The following is a 21403-nucleotide window of genomic DNA, read 5'->3' as shown; positions in this document are numbered from 1 at the left end:
AGTGGATAACAACTCCAAAGGCAAAGAGTATCTTTCATTCTTCACATCCCCTTTATTCCAGAAAGAACAATGTGAAACAAAGTGATATGGATAGGATAAGCCCTTTCCTACCGTTACCTAATGGTCACACACACCTAGGCACTGAATAACTCATCGACAACTTCCCATTAGCCAGATGAGTAAGACATCAAAGCACTTCACCCATATTAGTACAACTGTACCAACTGAACCCAGGTACGTCTGTGTGACATTTGCCTTCCTCACATACTTCAACAGAAATGCTGCGTTCAAATATAGTTATTTCTTAAAAAAAAAAAATCAACATCATTCTACATAGGAACTGTAATAATCTTCAGCAAGTATTTTTAGGTTTCCAGCTACCATCAGAGGGCATGACAAAGACGGCAAGAAGACAAAAGTAGTTCTTTTAAGTCACTCTCCCACCCTCACTGCATCATGTCTTACCTCAGCTGTTATCATTTCAGAGTATGACAGAACAGGTTTGTCACCAGGCCATCAAAATTCAAAGTGAGACTGAATAAAAAAAGCTGATGAGGCTTGCACTAGACTTTGTGTGAAAAATATGGGAAGTAAAATAGGAAGAAAAAACCATCAAACACTAAAAATAAGTGATGTCCAACTTTATAAGTGAACAGAAAGGTAGTAGTAGTCAAAAAAGAAAAATTTAATATCTTCCTACATTCACTGGATGAAACCATCAATTCAGTAGCAAAGCTTTATGTAACAAAATTAGTTTTTAGCTACTGCTTTGACAGGAGCCTACCTACACGAAGCTCACAAGAGAAGTTCAATAACGTTTGTTTAATATTATGACCTGTCACTCTATAATCAAACTAATCCCTTTATTAGTTGTCCTTCTATAAATGTTTTAATACATATGTGCAGGCAATAAACTATTCCGTGAAACAAAATTAACTTGTGCTGCACTGTAGACACCTTTAAAACGTCACCAGCATCAGTAAGCATCATGCACTCATCTTTGACACCACTCCAGTTAAGAAAAAAAGAACTTCAGCTACTATTTTTGGCAGATTATCCAGTTCACAGTTCTGTATCTTCTCACTGTGGGCTGAACATATGTCTGCTCAGGAAAGGCTTCTGAAAGCAGCCTTTTGTCCAGGTACCAACCTAAAACTTAAGGTTGATTAAATGAAGAAGTAATCAACTTGCTTAAGAAGTTCCCTTTCCATGCCTGTCATTTGAAACTTCATCAGTGTTTTCCAAGCTAACGCAGAACTACACGGCATGAGCATGGCCGTGCCTGTATCTCAAAATCTACGGCAAGCAGTGTGCCCTCCTTACTGCTGAGGTAGCAGACTGCCACCACAGAAGTAGTCTGAATTTAAGAAGCAGTTGTGAACTTCATCAGGTTTAGGTAATTAACATTAGAACATATGTTAAATTTAGTATTTTCTTCATGAAGCTTGCATACAAAAAATAGAAGACATGCACAGATTAGCTGGTCTAAAATCCACTTGCTTGACATATGAACTACACATACACTTCCTTCAGAAATGATATATCCTTTGACTGCTTTCCTAGAAGATCACTGATTTTATGGAGAGCAGGAAGAGGCATCTAACGAGAGTCAAGAGTAACCCATCTGGAGTTCTGTCTTCATTGCAGTATTGTAAGTAGAACTTCTGCCCTGCTCTGTCCAGACCAACGGTCCCCCATCAGTCAGCGAAAGCTTTCAATAAAGTTGTATCACAATATGCACTGGATGAACATGCAATTCCAAATAACTGGACTAAGATGAAAGGAAATAATACCTAGATCCTTGTTTAACGTTGCCTGACATCTAACAACAGGATGAAAAGCCTCGTCTGTCTAACCTGCTCTCAATGAGCATCAACAGTGATAAAACCCCTTAACCATTCCAAAATTCAAGTCACTGCGTACAAACACAACTTAAAATCATTTTCCTTCTTCAAAATCATAAACTTAATTCTAGTATGCCTGTTATGTTTAACAACTACTCTAGCAATTTCTATTAAATCACCATGCATCCACGCTCCTTGAGGAGGAAGTGGGAGGGAGCTGTTCTGTTCCACAAGCCGTACGCCTCATACTAAACTTGGAGAAGTCAAAGCGAAGTGATACAAAGGCAGAGGCAGATGTTAATTAGCCTAAGCATATCTGACTAACATTTGCTCTGGAAAAAAGCAGTCACTAAAAAAAAAAGCCAGCTTGAGAGTATTAATAATTAAAAATCTCTATCAATGTCCACAATGATTTTATCCAACACTTTGTGCTGTCTAGGAACCTGCATTGATAAACTACACAGCCATGCTGGAAAGCTGTTTCCAAGATCACCCTACATTTCCTCTACACACTAAACAAAGGTATGATTCTAAAATTTCCTCATTAAAAAAAAGGTAGAAAATTAAGTCAGCTATCATTAATCACATATGAACTTATAAATAAGTAGCTACAAAGTCCTTCCTGTTTTGCTTATCTCACACTAAGATTTGTTTTAAAGAACCTTTTGGTTACTACTGATGCAATCAGTACCTCCACCTCAGTGCCAGACTATGGCTACTTGTGAGAATGCAGCCTCCTGAAACATCACTCTACTTGGCACTGAAACCCAATATCGGGAGAACTCCAAAGGTACTCACATCTCTTTTGTGTGAATTCTGAGGAAAGCAGGTTCTTCACAAACACCCGCCCCCTGACCCCACCCCATTTCTTCTGTTTCCTTCTCCCACTGAAAGCTTGGGCCATGTGCCTGCACACAGCAAACTAAAGCACTAGGACATTCAGTGCTTAGGAGTTCTGGTCTGATCAGGAACAGCAGATTAAACACCAAATCCCCCCCCCACAAATGTACACGTTTTATTTTAGACCTGGAATTACTTCAGGTGAAAATGAAATGAATAAACGTTATTCCAAGCTGCAAGGTTTTCCCAAGTATTTTAACAGAATCAATTATCTGCCATTATGTTCAGCTACATTAAAAAAACTGAAAGACACCGCCACATATAGAGAGTCTCATAAATTCCATTATTAGGGAGTGAGGAGAATGCAAGTTTTCCAAAGAAAAACTCAAAAGGGTCAGCAGTTCTTTCTAATAGGTAGATTTTCCACCTCAAGAAAAAGCTGACAAGTCAACTGAGAAGTGACGGAGAAACTGCTACATGGGACTCCTCATACTTCACGTACTGTCAAAATGCTATTTTACTTCTACATTTGGCAGAAGATATGCAGAAATCCTCATCACTGTTTCTTTAGCACTAACAAGAGACCCATTAAGGAGCTTAACATATATATACATTTCAATCAGAAAGCTAAGAGCTGCTGAAATACGAAGAACTTTTTTTTAAATAGAAATCCTGCTGTGACTACAGTAACAAGTCTTAAAAAATGAACAACAAATAAAACATGCTGCTCAGCTTTCCCAGACCTGGCTGGCTTCCCCCGAGACTCGTTTGTTTAACTGGAAAGAGCACAGGTACACGGCCACCTTTGTGCAGCAATTAACACAAGAACAGATTTTGTTTACCTCACCTGAGGAACCAGCAGCAGTCACTGCACAGCCAGGTAAAACACACCGAGCCTGGGGACTGGGTTTTTTGTCATTTGTTTGTTTTTGTTCTATAAACTAACATTGCAAAGGGCTGAGCACGTTTCTGTAAAGATCGTTATCGGAACACGACTCCGCTCTTTTAAAATGCCATTGTTCGTTTCTCCAGGCAACAACCTGATAGAAGCGAAAAGCTGCTACCGCTGGTTCATCAGAAAAAGTCACCAAAAGGATGCTCAGGTGTTCTTCTAAAGCAATTCTTAGGGAGCGAACAAAAAAATCTGCAAAATTAAAAAAAGTAAGCGATGGAACGAGGACAACACACGTTTAATTGCTGCTTATCCTGATCATCACTGGGGGGGGGGGTGGGGAACGGAACGAAAGAGAAAATGGAAGGGCCCGTTTACAAGCGTACAGAGAAACCGCATCAACGGCAGGGAGGGGAAGAAAAGACAGGGCCTAACCGGGTTACAAAACCGCAGCGGCGCTAAGATAAAGCCCTCGGTACGCGGCCGGCAGCGAAAACGCTCACAAAGGGCCGGGCGGGCATGGCAACGGCCGCACCCGCGTGAGGGGGGGCGGCTCGGGACACGAGTAAGGGAAAAGTGGGGAGAAAACCCGGACCGTGGAAGGAGAAGCGGGGCGGCAGCGCCGGGCAGGGGATGGGACGGAGCCGTGAGGGGAGGAGGAAGCGCGCGAGGGCCGGAGCAGTGGGACACAGCCCGAGCTGGGCCGAGCCTCAGCCTGCCGCTCCGCGCCAGGTCCTCGTAAATAAAATGAACGAAATAAAAGAGGACGACGGAGCGAGCGGGAACGCGAGGTGCGCAGGCCCCGCCAGCCCCACGCTCCCTAAGGAGCCATTTTAGAAACAACCGCACCGCCCGAACCGCACCGGGAGCCTCCGCCCCCCGCCCGGGCCCGGCCCGGCCCGGCCCGGCCCGGCCCGTAGCGCGGCCCCGGCACGGACGGCCACTCACCCTCCCCTCGAAGTTGTTCTCCTCCACGTCGCTCATGTCGGCAAAGTCCTGACCGCGGGACCGGGCGAACAGGGACGTTAGTCCCGAGCAGCGACCACACCCAGCGCCGCTACCGTTACCACGGTTAACACTCCCCCTACCAGCACCGCCGCCTCCCTCCCGCCAAAGCCTCCCAGCCCGTATCCCGCAGCAGCGCAAAATGGCGCCTCCGTTCCGTCTGCGCCCGACACGGCTCGGGGGCGGAGCCCGGCGCGGCCCGCCCACCACAAAGGAGGCGGCCGCCGGCCAACGGGCTCTGAGCGGTGCCGCCTGCGCGCGTGCGTAACGTCTTCCTCGTGTCACCGACGGGCGAGTCGCCGCTGAAGGGGTTGCTGCCCGAGGCCTCCCACGCGTCACGCTCGAGCATCGAGGCAAAAAAGCTACTTACATTTTATCTTTTGTTAACATCATCCCCGCGCCCCTTTCTAGCACCCTGTGTGGTTTCTGCACTTTTTCCTCCAGCACACACGTAAAAGCTGTGATCCTTGCAGAAGCGGCGGCTCAGCACTGTGGCCACGCAGGTAGCTCCTTACACGTTTTCCAAAGGTGACAATGCAGCTCAACGTGCTTTGCTTGCACCAGGAAGCTGGGAGAGTCGGTCCAGATTAGTGGTCGGTTGGTACTGCACAGCTAACAGCTTCCCAGAGCTGCTGAGATGCAGTTCTGCCCTCATCTCTAAACCGAAGCTCTAATTCACCATGATAGGAACCCGGGAATGACCAGGGTCCACCCCTTCCCAGACCTCATTTAAGTGTTGGTAGTGGAGGCAAGGCTGTCTGAGTAGAGATCCCTGCCTATCTGAGATCTTCTAAGGGTAAGCAGCTTTTTTTCCTTTGTTTCTGTACCTATAGCTGCTGTGCTTGTGTTTATTCCTTCTTGCTGTTGCTGAAGTCTAGGACTTTGTTACTCTGCTCTTGGTGCTGTGCTTTTTATTGCACTATTGCTTTACAACAGCCTTTATATGTGCTTTCCTATACAGAAAGGGTTGGTGTTGTTTCCTGTGTTGATCCATAAGTGAAGTTGATTAAATGAAAAGCTGGAACCCAATGTGCCAACCTTTCCTCTTTTCATCTGGAGAATCAGAAAAAAATACTTTAACATCAGATAATCCTACAGTGGTAAAAGGAAAGAAAAAGCAATATTTAAGGAAGTTCTTCATCCTCTAGGTTTTTGAAATATTTCATTTTCACTGAGAGCTTCTTGCTTTTTACTTATTTCTAAGGCTGTAGTCAACTCCTTAGCCTTGCTTAGTTGCAATTAATTTGCCATTCCTAAAAGGTTAGGCTATACTTTAGACACTGCTATTATCTAACTTTCCAAAAATACACTCTTAGTATGTGTCATAATGTGTTTTATACCAGCTCTGCCCCATTCAGCTCCAATAGATAGGTTTACTCACTTCCCCTTCCCATTGTAACTCTATTACCTAAGACCTCTATTACCTCTATTACCTGTATTACCTATTACCTACTACTACCTCTATTATCTAAGAACACAGTGAAAATAATATAATTACACTTAAAAAAAAAAGAGTGGGAAGGGAAGGAAAATGGATGAGAGAATTTAGAACAGAAATATGTTCTCATTAACATATACCTTGTCTGTATATTCAGGTTCAATTTTCTTAATCTGTAAGATCATGAGGATAAGAAGAAAGAGTATACTATGAGATGCATGTTCATGAAAGATGACCAAATGCATGAGGCCTTTAGGAATTAAGAATGTTATTAATAGTTGAGAGTTCCTGTCAAAAGAGGATACGTTTATAATGGAGGAGGATATCTTAATTCTCCAATCCCACCAGCAAAACTTGTGCTTACGCTATTGACAGATTGCCCTTTCTTTCCCTAGTAAGCTCTAAATTTCATATATTTCTATTTGGAAATATATTACAGCTGTGAAAATAAAGGACTAATCACTGGGTTAGTAGTACAGCAATAAATGGCAGTAAATAGCTGTAGTACATTTGTTATGTGAAGTCCCTTACAGATATTCTGGTTTTGATCTTTCCTTGACATAAGAAGAGGAATTCTTAATAAGAAAATGCTTACAGAAACCAATGAGGTTATTTGCCTCTAGAAAAATAATTCTACCAATGAATTTATTGATGCTGCACAATATATAGTCAATTTATTCACTCAAAAGTTAGTTAAGAAATAATTCCTAATTTTTGCCTCTCCTCAGTGTTGTGTAATTTAGCAAAAGACTTCTTTCCATGGGATGGATTGTGAAATCAAGAATTTAAAAAATTCCTTTAACACGGCTTCTTATGAATTCTCTGTGGGAATACAGCATCTGTCTAGCTCAGTAACTGCATAATTTTCCTAATTGAAATGGGATTTTGGGTGAACACCAATGTTTTTGCACCAACAAGAACATAATCATTTTTCCAAAATAGGTTTTGCAAGACTGAAATAAGGCACTGCAGACTAGTCAACATCAGAAAAGTCATACCAGTAAATATTTGCATACATGTCTGATTCACTGGCTGTTGGTATGCCACCTACCTCCAGTTTTGTTGCATTCTCAGGTCTAGGCTACCAACCCCTTAGATACTTTTTTTTTCCTGTTGGAGCAAAAAATTTAAATGCTGAATTTTCCCATGTCTGATCCATGCAGAAAAGTTGAAAAAAATCACAGGAAGCAGGTAGATTCTAACAAGCACTGGAAATGAGGGAAGAAATGCACACATGGGGAGACTGTGTGTTTACAACTTGCTTATCACACTACTTTCTGCACCTCTGTTTATTTTACAAGGCGAAGCTATGCAAGCAGAACAGTATTGCAAACAAAACTTTAATACACTAACTTGCATTACTTGATTGGTAACAGGTATGAGAGGTAGTCTAGATAGAGAATCCTGAAGAGATTAAGCTAAAATGAACTGAAAGTGCTTCTGAACACAGCAACATGGTAGTTGAAGGTGCCTGCACCTTCACCTTCAGTTAATTGATACCTATTTCCTTATATGCAGCACTGTAGGAAAAATATGATGTAACTTGCTGGCACGGCATCTGGCTTACAAGAATACCTGTACACTATGGTGTTAGAGTGCTGAAGTGCCAAAGCTGTGAGCTGAACTACAGTTAATGGCAAAGTAACCTCATGCCAAACCATCCGGTGTTGCTTGCTTCTGTGCATACTGTCAAAATTCATTTGCGCCAGTAGAGGGCAGAAGTGATATCTTTGCAATTTTTGTGGACTCCCTAACTTTACCCAAATTATGGAATTGAGCTGCAAAGAACCCTTAAAGGCCATCAGGACCAACTCCCCTATAATTAACAGGGATACCTACAGCTAGATTATGTCGCTCAGAGCCATGTCTTGAATGTCCCCAGAGATGGGGCTTCTACTACCTCTCTGGGCATTCTGTTCCAGTGCTTCATCACCATTACCATAAAAATGTTGTCCTTATATCCAGTCTAAATCCTCCCTCTTTTAGTTTGAAACCGTTTTCTCCCATCCTATCGCGACCGCCCCTACTGAAGAGTCTGTCCCCTTCTTTCTTACAGCTGCCTTGTGGATACTAAAAGTATCCTCAGCACAGCGGCGCGGCCGAGAGCGCCACTTCCGGCGCCAAGATGGCGGGCGCGCCGAGGAGGCGGGAAGAGGCAGTGTCCTCCTGCGCATGCGCCGGCGGGGCGTTGCGGCAGCCCTCCCGGCGGGGTGGGGAGGGGAAGGGGTGTGCCAGCGGTTGGGCCCTCTTCGCTTGCAGTGGCGTTTCTGCCATCAGCGGTGAGGGCAGTGACTCTGCAGGATTGAAGTCCGCCCCGTGCTGCGGTGCCCCATCTTTGGGCGGGCTGGGCACGCTCGCAGCCGTGCGGCCGCACTCACCAGGAAGGACAGTAGCCTGCATAGCGCGGCGTGGGAGCAAAAGCGGAGTCATTAGCGATGCTCGCTTCCGTAAGCGTTTCTAGTGCACTAGCGTGTCTTCCTCGTTTCTGTAGTCTCGTTAATCGCTCGTTATTAATAAGCTTTCTTTTCAGTTTGCTAATCCAGCACGTTTGCGTTGTGTAAATATATGTAGATACTGGCAGGCAGAGAAGGACGCGTGCTGTTCGTCCGACGCGACCCAGAGCAACCCAACGCGTGCCTGGAGCTTTATTCCCCTCGCTGGGTGGCTTATGGGTGGAGGGGGACGGCTCTTCTCTTTTTGAGCTTTGTCGGAAATTGGATTTTTATTTATGTTGTAACAAAGCCGTCAGAATGTGAGCACGTTGAATATAACAGCTAACTGTGCATGAGATTTGTTCCGAGTAATCGTGATGTGTTGTTCTACTGTAAGTGTCATGAATTGCTGTTTCATCCTCGAGAGGATATCAAAGAGAAGAGGCGATGTGACGACGGTAACAATGCACTGTGAGCAGTGTCTTGTTCTAGTGCTGTTAAGTGGAGAGATTGCAGTTTTAGATCAAACGTGGAAATTTATTGCTGCCTTTGTTCCCGGTTTGTCTGCTGGAGATATGCGTGTGTATAAAGATGAAATTTTCGTGGCCTCTTTATGTTATTTTATGTGTTTCGATATGTAATTGTTCATTAATTTAGAACAGGTACTTGAGAACTCCAGAGAATTAAGCAATTATGCTGAAATTCATTTGGTCTGATAAATAGGTCTCACTCTTATAGCCTTTTCAGGTAAAAAATATAGCCACTTCCAGTTCTTTTAGCTTGTTAGTCCCTTGTTTTAAACCCTGCCGTAGCTTCTAGCTCCCCAAAGGAGGTGTTGGTATTAGCTAATCCCGTTCTGTTTAGCTTGGAGATTGAATGTCATTTAACTGCTAGAAGTAAAATATTTCTCCTGGAGTTCATGAGCACTCTTACCTTTTTTGAAAACAGTTACAAGCAGTGGTTTTTGCATCTTGCTCGCACTGTGAGTAGGATAAGTGCCTGCTGTCAGCTTGAATTGTCAGCCGTGTAGACATTTCTACAGACAAGTAAGCATCAAAAATACGTCTTAAGCTGTTTACAGTAGCTGTCAAAAATCTACTGTGGAGCTCAGTCATTCGGATGAATTTGTTTTGTCTTGGTGGAAATCTACTGTAGAAATGTTCTTTATAAGTTATTTGTTATTTGAAAAGCTCTTTCAGCTGTGACTGAAGTCTTGCACTGTCAGGTGGGCTGGGTTTCCTGAACCAAGCATTAGTAACAGTCTCTTAACTTGTCTTGTTTGATCATCAGGTTTTCAAAAAATGGTTTACCATTTGCCTGTGCCATTTAAAAGATTAATTTTGAACTAAATGGGTACTTTGTTTATTTAAAAGAGCTCGTAATGGACTCGAGGACTTAAAACTTACCGAAATTGATCTCTGCAGTAGCAACCAAGAAATGAGGCTACCTCCATGTAAGCACCCTGGTTAAGTTTCTGGGTATCTTCTACTTCATTTGAAGAATGTTTTGCTTTGCCTACCTTTATGGTTAAAGACTGTCTGTTGTGAACAGTACGATGCTAAGGTAAAATGACAGACCAATCTAGACATAATGAAAGATGCAGAAGGAATAAAGCGGTCTGGCTTTAATGTTTCCTCCACTTTCATTGTAGGAAAATCCTCAGCTGGGGTCACCTTCTCTGGGAGAGGGAGTGTGAGTCTGAGGCCTAGTCCTTATTGTAGTGTGACCACTCAGTGGTGTGTTTGATTGAACAAGTCTTGCACATAACCATACTCAGTTTGAATTCTGCAGGCTTCCTGAAATGAAACCAGACGTGTTACTTCCTCTCTCCCCAAGTGGTACGCTCTTTTGTTACTGTTACAGGAGTAGTGTTTGTATGGATGCTGTATATATGTGTGGTTTTGTGCATATATGACCAGCTCTACTTTGTGCCTTCGTAGCAGTCACTTCACTAGTTGGCTTTTATCCCCCTCCCCCACAGTTATTTTTAAAACATTCAGTGAAAATCTCTCTCCTCTGAAGGCCTTGAAATTATGTCTCCTGGCACAACCTGCTAAAATTAGCCAAATGTTAGCATTTCAGAAGGAAGTTTGGGGTTTTGAAAACGTGGTGCAAACATAGCTGTGAAACTTCACAGGGGAAGTTCTCAAGGAAGTGTTTTTTATAGCCTGGTATTCAACTGCACTGAAAATATCGTGGCAAAACTACCAGATGAAGCTAGGGTGGTACCTCATGCTCTGCTGTAGCTATGGTTCTTGTGAGCAGATATTCTGAACAACAGTGGCAAAGCATACGGAAGTGTCCCAGATGAGATGAAGAAGAAGCTGATAAGAAGTTGTATGAATGCTTTGAGGCCCAGGTGGACCTAGTGGGCAGCAAACAGAATATAACACACTGTCCTCATTGATGTTTGCTTGCTTTAACTTTCTTCATAGCACTTGCCAAGTCCTTTCCCCTCTTGAAACCTTGGCTGGCTGCCTGCAGGCAAGGAACAAAGAATTTGTTGGTTGGTTTTAGAAGCATTTGCTGACTGTAGCAGGAAAAACAGAAGGGAGGGAAGGAAGAAGAAGAGAGGCAAGCCACTTTACAGGAACCAAAAGGTATTCAGCAGACTCCTTAGGCTAATGCAAAGTAAGAAGAGTCATCAGCAGAAGATGCAAAATAAAAACAATACAAATTGGGCTACATTCAAAATTAAAACAATTCACCAGAATTTCTCAAATAACTGAAATACTTAATGTCACCTAGTGTTGGGGTGCTCAGATGATTTTGGTTGCAGAGATATTATAAACCTGATGGGTGAGTCTTTGAGTCTGAAGAGTTTTGTGGGTTTTATTACTTTCAATTCAAAGTGCTTCTGTAATAAGTTGTTTGCATGCTGTTCTCAGTGGCGTGAGGAGGTAAATCTGCTTACCTTCTTGAGTGCTGTCCTTTGTAGTTGAGCCTAGTAGACATTAGTATTAATTCTAAGCTGCAGGCTGAAAAGATCCTCAGGCTGTATCAGCACCCAGGTGTAGTATATTGAAGGACTTTGTTGTTCCAGGTGTTCCTGAGGCTTTTGGCAATGGGATATCTTTTTTCCTTTTTCCTCCCTGTTGGTGGCATCTCTCTGTTGACTAGATTTTACACCAACGGTAAAAGGAATATTTCATGTGGTGTGGGTTAATCTTGTCAAAAACCAGCTCAAATGTGGTTTTGATTGTCACACTTTGCTGGTAATTTTTTGCTTCCTAGTAGAACATCCAGGTCTCTTATGGAGCTTTGCAGTTCTCTTTTCTGTTATCTCTTCATAGTTGAATTAAGTAACAGATGGAGAAATATATATATATGTGTGGAATATATATATATGTCCTGTGTAACGGGATGTACGTAATTTCTTCGGGCATCTATTTGCCAGCTGCACCCTATGCAGACTTTTGTCCTACTACCAGGCAGATAGCCAGGTAAATAAAAACACAAGTGTACAGAGTGCAAGCATTATTTTTGGTATTCTCTGTTTAGAGGAGGGCTTGGCAGGTGGCTCCTGTGGCTTATATCCTTGTCCTCATCTTCAAGGATTAGTTGTCTGTTGAGTACGTTCAGCTGCACTTGGTGATATTGTTGATGTAACTTGGGGAGCGTTTCCAGGAGTTCTGTAAAGCCCTGTGAGTTGGCTTTCCTGAAAGGTACCATGGCTGTTGCAATGACAGCATTGTGAGTTCTGTTTGCAGCTTATTGTTTATTAATGCGATATCCCCTCTGTACTGAGAAATGTTTGCTGCCATAAATCTAACAGCATTTTCTAACACAGACAGCATTTTAGTGCACTGACTTAAAATCCCCAGTGGTTTCACAAAGTTGTTATACTTCACTGAGATTGTAGTACAGTACCATACAATTACTTTATAATAATCATTAATGTCAGCTTTTATTGGTTTGTTTTAGTTTTTGTCTCAGTTGTTTTGCAGCATTTTTGCCCCTTCATCTGTCAGTAGTTGGATGCAGTATCTTGTTGGTTGTGTTTGGTGTTTCTTTTTTATCTGCCTCATTAAATTGCTTTCTGTTTGTACAGTTAATAGCAATAATTAATCAGAAAGCCAGACTTGCTTTGGAATTCACTGTGTTGTGTTGTTGATCATAATTTGTCACTCAGAAACAGAGAAGTATTATCACAGTAAGTAGTACGTCGAGTAAAAATACTATTTGTTGTGGTAACTTCCTTCATACATTAGTTTGAGACGTATGTAGATAAATCCTTAGGGTATTGCTGAGGAACTACTGCTTCAACATTTGGCATACATTTCTAATGTATAACCAAAAGGTGATTTCATCAGTCTGTGTGTTAATAATACTGTATTCAGGGTGTTTTTCCTGGCCTCCTCCTGAAAAGCAGTGCAACTTGGAAGCTTTTGTTTCTGGCCCCTTCCTCCTCCTCCCCATCCCCCCCGACACTTCATCTTTTTTACTAAAGCTGCTTACTAGTAATTACCAGAAACACCTGATAGTTGCCTGCTTCTTTCCTGTGCTCTTATACTCCACTCATGATAGAATTTATACGTGACTTTGGAGCCAGCACACAGTTGAGAGGATAGAGGTGTGATTTAGTTTGGATATGCTGAAGTCCTTAGTTCATTGTTTTCATTGTGAGATATGTGTCACTGTTGTATCATTGCTGGATGATGTTAAATCCACATTGTCAGGCTTTGACAGTACATTTCTTAAACAATAGTGGTAACAGTGAGCAAACACAAACTCTTTCTGTGTTGTGAAAGAGAAACCAAGTCTCTGTTCTGGCATTGCCTGTAGTTCCAAGCTCTACTGTCGCCTCTGGCTTGGGTTAATCATTTTGAAAATAACTCAAGTATTCATTTTGGCTTCAGAGATCTTGGAAAAATTGCCTTTTGAATCAGTCATCTTTGTGTGCTTGTTGAAAGGATTATCTGGAAGATGCTAATTCCTGCACAATTCCTGGATTTGCCATTTTGCCTGCACAGGTGCTTCATTTTTTTTTGCCCTTTTCCTCCATGGAATTTTAAGGTTTGTATTGTCTGTACTTGTGTCTTTTCAACCTTCTTCATTTTGCTTTCAGGAAGGTATGGTAGGTGCTCAACAACGTGTAAGTCTGTGTTCTTTTTCCTGTTGTTCTCTGCAGTGCAGAGAGGTTTTAAGGCAATCCCTTGCCTTAAAATCACTTCAGCAGGGGCTCAGAGAGCGTTAAGCCTGGGTTCCCTCACAGGCTGAATGCTGTGAAAAGGGAAGTCTCAGCTGCTTTTTCTTCTCCTTCATCAAGAAGTAGTATGTAAGGAGGAATTGAGATAATGAGGGGAAAATCATAGGGAGCTACATTAGTTGCTTTGTACAAATATGCTGTTATTTCATTAGATGTTACCTCTGTATTATTGGGAAAAATATCAATTCTGTGTATAAATTTTATTTAAGCTATAATGTTCATGCTCAGAAGTACCAATCTTTCAGGTCAGCGAGAGCTACAAGGTTATTCCAGTCCATCTATCTTATTTATTGTGCTGTTTTCTTCCTAATGAATACAGCTCCTGCTCAGAAGCCCTTTTTTTTTTTTCCTACCTGTGAATCACTTGAGTGATCTGCTTGCTTTCTTTCACTCTGCTGTGTGATCTTGGTAGGTTCTTGCAGAGCGTGTGTTACAGGTCACTGGAAGCACCTGTTTCAGGAAGAAGTAAGAGGCCATATCTCCAGAACTCTGAAATTACACTGGAATTCATACAAGGGGAAACAGCCTCTTAAAAATGGATAGGAAATAAAAAATAACTACCAAAATGAATGCGACTATTTGAAAACCTTACCCCCAATTTTTTATCTTGGTTATTTGTGTGGTGTTATGTCATTTGCCTGGCAGGTTGAGGCTTTGATTTCTGGTAGTTTCAGTGGTCACTCTGTGCAATTTGAATCAAAAACACGTGGCAAAGGCCCAGTTTGTAGTTCCTACTGCTCTTTGGCAAGAGTTTATTCAATCTGTTCATCTTGGCCAGGACTTTTATCTTGGCTTGTGGTCTTATTTACAGTATGATAGCAGAGTTATTGCCGCTCCAAAGCTCTCTAGTGATACTGCCAAGTAAAGTGGTTCAGGGTGAGATTTGAGTGGGATCTGCGGAGAGCTGAACTTCATGAAAGTTCTGCAAGATCTGTCTGTGTACTTTCAAACAAAACAAAAAAAAAATCTAATGTGCATACTTTAGGCTTTTGAGAAGGGGGACTGGAACTTCTGATCCCTCCCTTTGAGGGAGGTATTGTTTGTTCTTCTGAGTCATCACATAAACTACTTGAGTACCTCATATGTAAATGTTTTCCATGTTTGATGCTATCCAGGGATTATGTATCTGTATAATGACATAGGTGCAGTAACGTTTTCCTTGTTTGCAGGGTTCTGTTAACTTCTGTTTACTTCAGCACATCCAATATCAAAAGTAAGGTTTTGTTACTGACAGTTTACTGTCAGTCATTTTACATACAATACCTTGTGATTTTCCAGCAACATTGTTGTCCAAGTCCTCGTATTGCCCCTGGTTGGGGTTTAGAGTTTTCAGAGTAATGCTGATACGTTATCTGAAGAATGAAGGTTAAGAAGCAGTCAGCGTAACTCAGAGTGCTACTGATGGGAACACTGGAATTTGCAGCAGGCTGTGGTTTGTTGTTGCTAGGCTAGTTGAAGTACTCAACAGAGGTGATGAAACATACCATGGAGATGGATGTATCAGTATAGGAGGTTTGGTGAGGGACATAAGTGTGTATCTGCAATCTAAAAATTACATCAGATTACATGTGGGACAGAATGGAGAGTAACATGAAAATGCACTATTCTGTAGAATTAGTTGCTTTTTGCAGAGGGTGAAATAATAGAAACCTCAGTTATCAACACTTCTTTGAGGGGAAGTTTCAGAGTTAGATGGGAGATGAGAAATATGACGACTGGGTTCACTTGAAGAGAAGAAATGAATAAGAATGCATAAATGTGTGTATGCAAATGTGATCAATGTGGAACATGTGTCCACTATACTGTAAGAAGAACAAACTATTTCACTAAGATTCTGAAGGATTTTTTAAGTTACTGTGTTAAAATCAATTTGGGGCACTCAGATGTGTAGGTTTTTAATAAAGTGGATTTGGATTATGCGATTTCCTCTAACAGCTACTTTAAAACTGCAAATGTACTTCATTTTGAAAAACACGTGGCTCAAAGAGATCAATTTCAACTACTACATGGGAAAGTTAAGGTCTTCCAGCCCTGCACTTCGTCTTGAGTAATTTTTTTTCTTTCAACACAGGGCTCCTTGAAGATGTCTGGCTCGCTTTACTTCAAACTGTCTGGTTATTTGCTGTTCAACTGCTGAAGCTTTCTTACTGCTTGTTCTCCTGAATCCTTAATCTATCAAGTTGTCAGAAGCAGCTGCTATGGTAAGTTGTATTTTTTTAATAGTAGCAGCAAACTGCTGGAAGTGTGTGCATTGTGCATCTGTGTTTTAGTTTTATTTATGAGCAAAGGAACCCAAAAGGAAAGAAACATAATACAACAGTATCGTACAAAAACAGATGGCAACCAACTTGGAACTAACAAACCAAGAAGCCTTGTTTTATCTCTTTAATATATTGCTCAGCGCTTCAACGTGAATAGTAAGAACTGAGTGAATCATTTCACAAGACAATTATAGATGTTGCATTTGGGTTTAATAGTTCAAGGTACAGCATTTAAAATACTTAAGGTACCTTGAAAAGCATAGAAGCTTTGAAGAAGAAAAATAAAAACAGGAAATGCTCTAATAGCAGATCAGATAGAAGGATGACCGTACCTCTGAGCAGATGCAAATCTGCCACTCTTTCTATGTTCTGCTGTAGTACTGCATTTGGAAAATGTTATTTGTCCTTGATATCAACAACTGTTGCAATTCTGTATAATGAAGTAATGTTTTACAATTTTCAGGAATCAAGACCAGCTAAACCAAGGAGATGTGTTCAAGATGATGCAGCCCGAAGATTTCTTTCTGTATAGGAATTCTGATTCCATTTATTATGTAATAGCACTTGACTAACCTAAGTTCAGTTACTTTTCTTGGAATTAAGACACCTGTGGCCTTCATCAGAAATGTTTCTAACGTTTTCAAGAAAAAACATGTCCCAGAAACTAAGCATGTTTTTACTAGTTTTTGGAATCATTTGGGGTTTGATGTTGCTACGCTACACTTTTCAGTATCCAAGACGTCAAAGCAGTGCTGAGTTGCGTGGTCAGATATTAGACCTAAGTAAAAGATATGTCAAAGCATTGGCAGAAGAAAATAAGAATATGATGAATGGTGGCAGTGGAGCATCTGTGGCAGGATATGGTAAGAGGAAAAAAAGCATGCTAGTTGAAACTGTGAGGCTGCACTTCTTGAAGTAATATATATATTGATTAGTCTTTACAAGAAAATATCTCTGTATGAGTTCTTCTGGTTTTAGTTTATTGAACAAAGTTGAAATTTGAGATGTGGTAGACCTTGTAAAGCCAGGTAAGTTTAAATGTTATCTTTGTCACAAATTTCAGAAAAGATATTGGCATGAACACAGACAGGAGCATATTTAGCTCGCGCTGAAAGTTCTTCTACTGGTACTGTTTTTGTGTTCCAGAAAATGCCCTTAAAGCTCTCAAGATCTTTATCTCTTTGTTAGTAACCATGTTATAATTTTTTATTTTCCTTTCTCCTGTTTTTCAGTCAGTTTAGGCTTAAGTATGCTACAGTTTTAAACTAGGAAAAATAGTGACCTTGCATTTTAACAGCACTTTTTTCTGTTACTTAGAGGGAAGTGTTTAATGTTGGAAGGTATTTGAAAATATTCTATCACTGTCCAAAGCTAAATGTTGTCATAGGTGAATATTATCTGGGTGGAATTTGAAATACTGCCTTTGAAGAATCACCATCCTTCTGCTTGAACTTGAAGTTCTATTATTGCACTCTTAGTAAGATGTGAAGCAAAATATTATTATGGGGATATCTTCCTAAAGTAAGAAAGAAATTGTATTTAAAAAAAACAAACAACAAAACTACAAACGCTTTTAATTTTCTCACCCCTGAGTCTGTATTCTTTTTGAAATAAGATGTTTGACAGGACAGCAAACTAAGATGTGAATATTTTGAAATAGCAGTTATTTCTGCATACAATAAATAATGGGAATTTTTTTCATTGTCTTCAGCTGATCTTAAGAGAACAATTGCTGTTCTTCTGGATGACATCTTACAGCGTCTTGTGAAATTGGAAAACAAAGTGGATTACATCATCGTGAATGGCTCAGCCTCAAATACCACCAATGGAACTAGCAATCAAGTATCAGCAAATTCAAGTAAACGTGCAAAAGCAGCGGGCAACGTTAGATAGCAAAGCAGGTTACATTGTGTTGCTACGTGTACGATAGGTCGCAATTAAGACAAGCTTTTTATCTGTGGCTAGGGCAAAGCAGCAGCTGACTCTAAACAAAGCATATGCTATTCTGTTGAAGAATGCGCTGGATATATAGATATATATATATAGGCCTAACTTATGTGCATAAGGTTCTTAACAGCACTATTTCATTGCCTTTGAGCAGTGCTTCTACAGTGATCTTTGTTGTCTTGAAAGATATTTTGATATCATGATTTGATGTAGTATGCCATTGGATACTAACAGTAAATGGAAAGCAATGAGGAACTTAGAGGTAGGTTTCTAAATGTATTTATTTAAGAGTAAATATAGCATATCTTTTGGATAGGTGAGCAGCATTGTAGCTTATTCATTTTTGTGATCTGTATTAAACAGGTAACTGAGGAAAACATTGTTAAGCAGATGTTAGGAAATGTGTATATTTAACAGTATTTTGTTATTCATTTACTAAGATATTAAAGTGAGGATAGCGTGTTGGGGGTGGGGAAATGTTTTAGAATTGTGACCCAAAGAATGTCTTTATTTGCACTATCAGAATAGCTAGAGAGAATTTACTGTATATTTAAGAAAATCAATTTCAATAGGAAAGCATCCTAGGTAGTTACGCTGTCCAGGTGGTATATCCTTATGTCAAAATTAGGGCAGTTAGATTACCAAAAGCAAACATAATCTGTGATATCTTACGATAATTTCTTACTAAGATATTTAAGTGTATGTATTTTGTAACTGCAGATGAAACTATTTAAGTGATGGAAATAAGTTTTCAATATGTGAATACTGTTCATTCACTGCTGTTTCTTTTTAACTCTCGAGCAACTTGCAATCTGTGATGAAAATAGCACACCATCTCCCTGAAATGCTTTCTTGATCAGGAAGGGGAGCAGTGGAGGGAGACGAGGCATCTCTGCATTTAACAGAGATACGTACTAAAGGTGTCTTACCATGGAATATTTCAGTGTTAAGGTAATATTTGCCTTACGTTTAAGTTAGCCTTATAGCAAAGTGAACTGCAGTGTGCATGCACTGTATTTCAAGATGTTACTGAAGTCATATTCAAGTGCCACTGAGCCTGATTTTTTTAAAATGTAGTGAATGGTAAATGTTTTGCAGGGAGGGGAAGGGTATGTTCAGGGACTTTTGCCAAAAAATGTGCTAGTTAATTATCTTTTAATGTCAGTGGGTTTTTTCTTTGCTTTTTTGTTTTTTTTTTGGCAGTGGTCTAATTTAATTAAGGTAAAAAAACACAGTAAAAATGGAGGTGCTGGATGATCTACCATCCGAAGTTACACGTCTTTTTTTTTTTTTCTCCTGGATTTGTATAATTGATAATATACTTAGAACCATAGTGCGCAGATGACTTTACATCCAATCTGACAGGGAAAAAAAAAAGTTATATTTCCTTGCAGAAAGAGAAAAATAAATTTTTAATTGTACTTACAAAGACTCCTGTTTGTTTGTTTTTTTTTAATAATGCTGTCATTCTTACTTAATGTGCTCCGGGTGTTTGGGATTGGAAAACTCTGACTTTGAAGTTTAGTAGTAATGTACTCTTCCAGATGAATGATATTTTCTTGTTTTCTAATGTATGGGCAACTTTCATCAGCCTAAAGGTGAGTGGAGAAAGATTCTGAAATATTTAATGGTGAAGACCCCACTCTTAAAAGGGAGGAAGACAAGTGTCATTTGCAGGTAGTCATTTGCACTGACACCCACTGAGCCTGCTCAAAACAAATCCATTCACTGTTGGGATCACTGGAATTTACTGATCTGTTTTTAATGAAATAAAAAATAGTAATACAGCAGTGTAGCACAAAAATGTGTAAGTCTTTGTAGTCAGTGTGCAGAAACATCCATCTTTTTGGCATCCAGTAATACGGTGCACAGTTGTCTATTTTTGAGTATCTGCTCATTATTTGTTTTTCATTAATGCAGTCACTTATGTGGCTGGTTAGATAACTCATAATTCTACTTGAAAATATTTGCTAATGCTGATGATTCCAGGTAGCATTGCCAGTTTTGTAAAGGGGGCAAGTTGCCCACAGGACCGGTTGCTTCCTTGTGCAGATGCTTAACTCTAGAAGTAACTGACACAGGAAAATGATTGGGGGAAAAATGATTACATGTACTTGGAAAGTTTATTATGTTTTCTTAAAACTTCTTCAAAACACATTAATGGAACGAGCTGAATTTCTAAAACCCAATTAGTTTATTTTAAAGATGATGTGGAGTGTGACCTCCTTACCCAGGGCTGATTGGTTTGTGCTGCACAACTGGTTGGCTGTCTGCAGGGTCAGAGCTAATGTATTTGACAGTATGGAAGAGGTTTTCTTTCGAGGCAAGTTTTTATTTTATAGCTGCTTAAAAGGTGAATCAGACTTCTACAGTGCTGTATCCCACTTGTTTTGCTTTTGTTGCCCTGTTTTTGTATATATATTTAATAAGGTTTTTTTTTTACTTCTGTACAGTAACTGTATTTTATGTATGTCCCAAGACAGTTCCTCTTTATGCAATCATAGAATCATTAGGGTTGGAAAAGGCCTCTGGAATCTTCAGTTCCACGCCAGCCAAAAGTTTGGGCACCCGTGGAATAGAGCATTACTGAACTGATACTTCACAAAGCCTCAGGTTCTCTGGGATGATGCACACATACATTTTGTATATGTCTAAAATCCTAAGAGTCTCAAAATGTAGGCCCAAGTCGAAGGAAAAAAAAATAAATCACATGACATCTACATAATCACACCACTTAAATGCCAGTGGCATCACATGCTGCCAAATTACCAGTAAATGATTGTAATTACTACAAATTTCCCAGCTCTGTTTCTTAGTACCTCCAGTAAAAACCTATCATTATTAATTGGCCCTTGGTTGCTTATGTGCTTGCATATACCCTGTGGCATTCATCAGTTCCTGTGGATGATGGTCTGTGGATGTCTAACCGTGGTCTGTTTCTCTGACGGCAAAACTGAAGAGAAATGTGTTGATGTCTTTTAAATGCCTGTGAGATAGAGCTAATCATGAACTATGTTTTTTAATTGTAGCATTTTGTATGGTCACTGTTAGAAGCTAATAGTGAATTTTGGTTGTTTTTAAGTATATTGGAGTACTGATAACAAATAAGGAGAAAACGATTGGATGGAGATTGTTTCCATTATTCTTTGTGCCACTGTAATTCTCATTTTTGGAGCAGCTAATTAGAAATGGTCATTTACCGAATACATAGAAATAGAATGGCTAATTACTACTCTAAAAAGATGACTTAGAGTCTAAAATACAGTTATTTGTAATTTATCATTGCCTTAATAAAATAGCTATTTTCTATTTATGTAAATAATTCTCCTGATATGATTTTTAAAGCACTTCTCAAACTTGCAAGGATTTTAAAAACGTACTGGGTTGCACATTTCATTGTTAACAGAGGGTGTTAAGGAAGACTGTCAACACTCCATGCATCACTGATCTGTTGCCTTTGATGTGTAGGTGGTGCCTCAGGTCTCCCAGAGCTGTCCTGTGAGTGAGTGTCCATATGTTCACTCCACTTGGATAT

At 40.3% G+C, this 21403-nt stretch overlaps 1 protein-coding gene across 2 annotated transcripts; it reads left to right on the top strand.

Annotated features, from left to right (window-relative positions):
* The first annotated feature begins 8389 nt into the window (after nt 1-8389).
* On the top strand, nt 8390-19063 carry CCDC126 (coiled-coil domain containing 126). 2 transcript variants are annotated; one of them, XM_065753522.1, is made up of 4 exons: nt 8390-8466; nt 15732-15861; nt 16385-16784; nt 17633-19063. In XM_065753522.1, the coding sequence occupies exons 3-4, from the start codon at nt 16547-16549 to the stop codon at nt 17812-17814; spliced, it is 420 nt and encodes a 139-aa protein (XP_065609594.1). In that variant the 5' UTR covers nt 8390-8466; nt 15732-15861; nt 16385-16546; the 3' UTR covers nt 17815-19063. The 2 variants fall into 2 exon arrangements, with proteins under 2 accessions (XP_065609594.1, XP_065609595.1); XM_065753523.1 differs by lacking the exon at nt 8390-8466 and having other exon boundaries at nt 15716-15861.
* Nucleotides 19064-21403: the final 2340 nt, after the last annotated feature.

The sequence above is a fragment of the Cyrtonyx montezumae genome, unplaced genomic scaffold, assembly GCF_038088225.1.
Source record: "Cyrtonyx montezumae isolate F1298 unplaced genomic scaffold, pur_monq_1.0 scaffold_8, whole genome shotgun sequence".
In the NCBI taxonomy this organism is placed as follows: Eukaryota; Metazoa; Chordata; class Aves; order Galliformes; family Odontophoridae; genus Cyrtonyx; species Cyrtonyx montezumae.
Note: the sequence above shows the minus strand (reverse complement) of the source record. Positions and strands in the feature narration are given on the sequence as shown.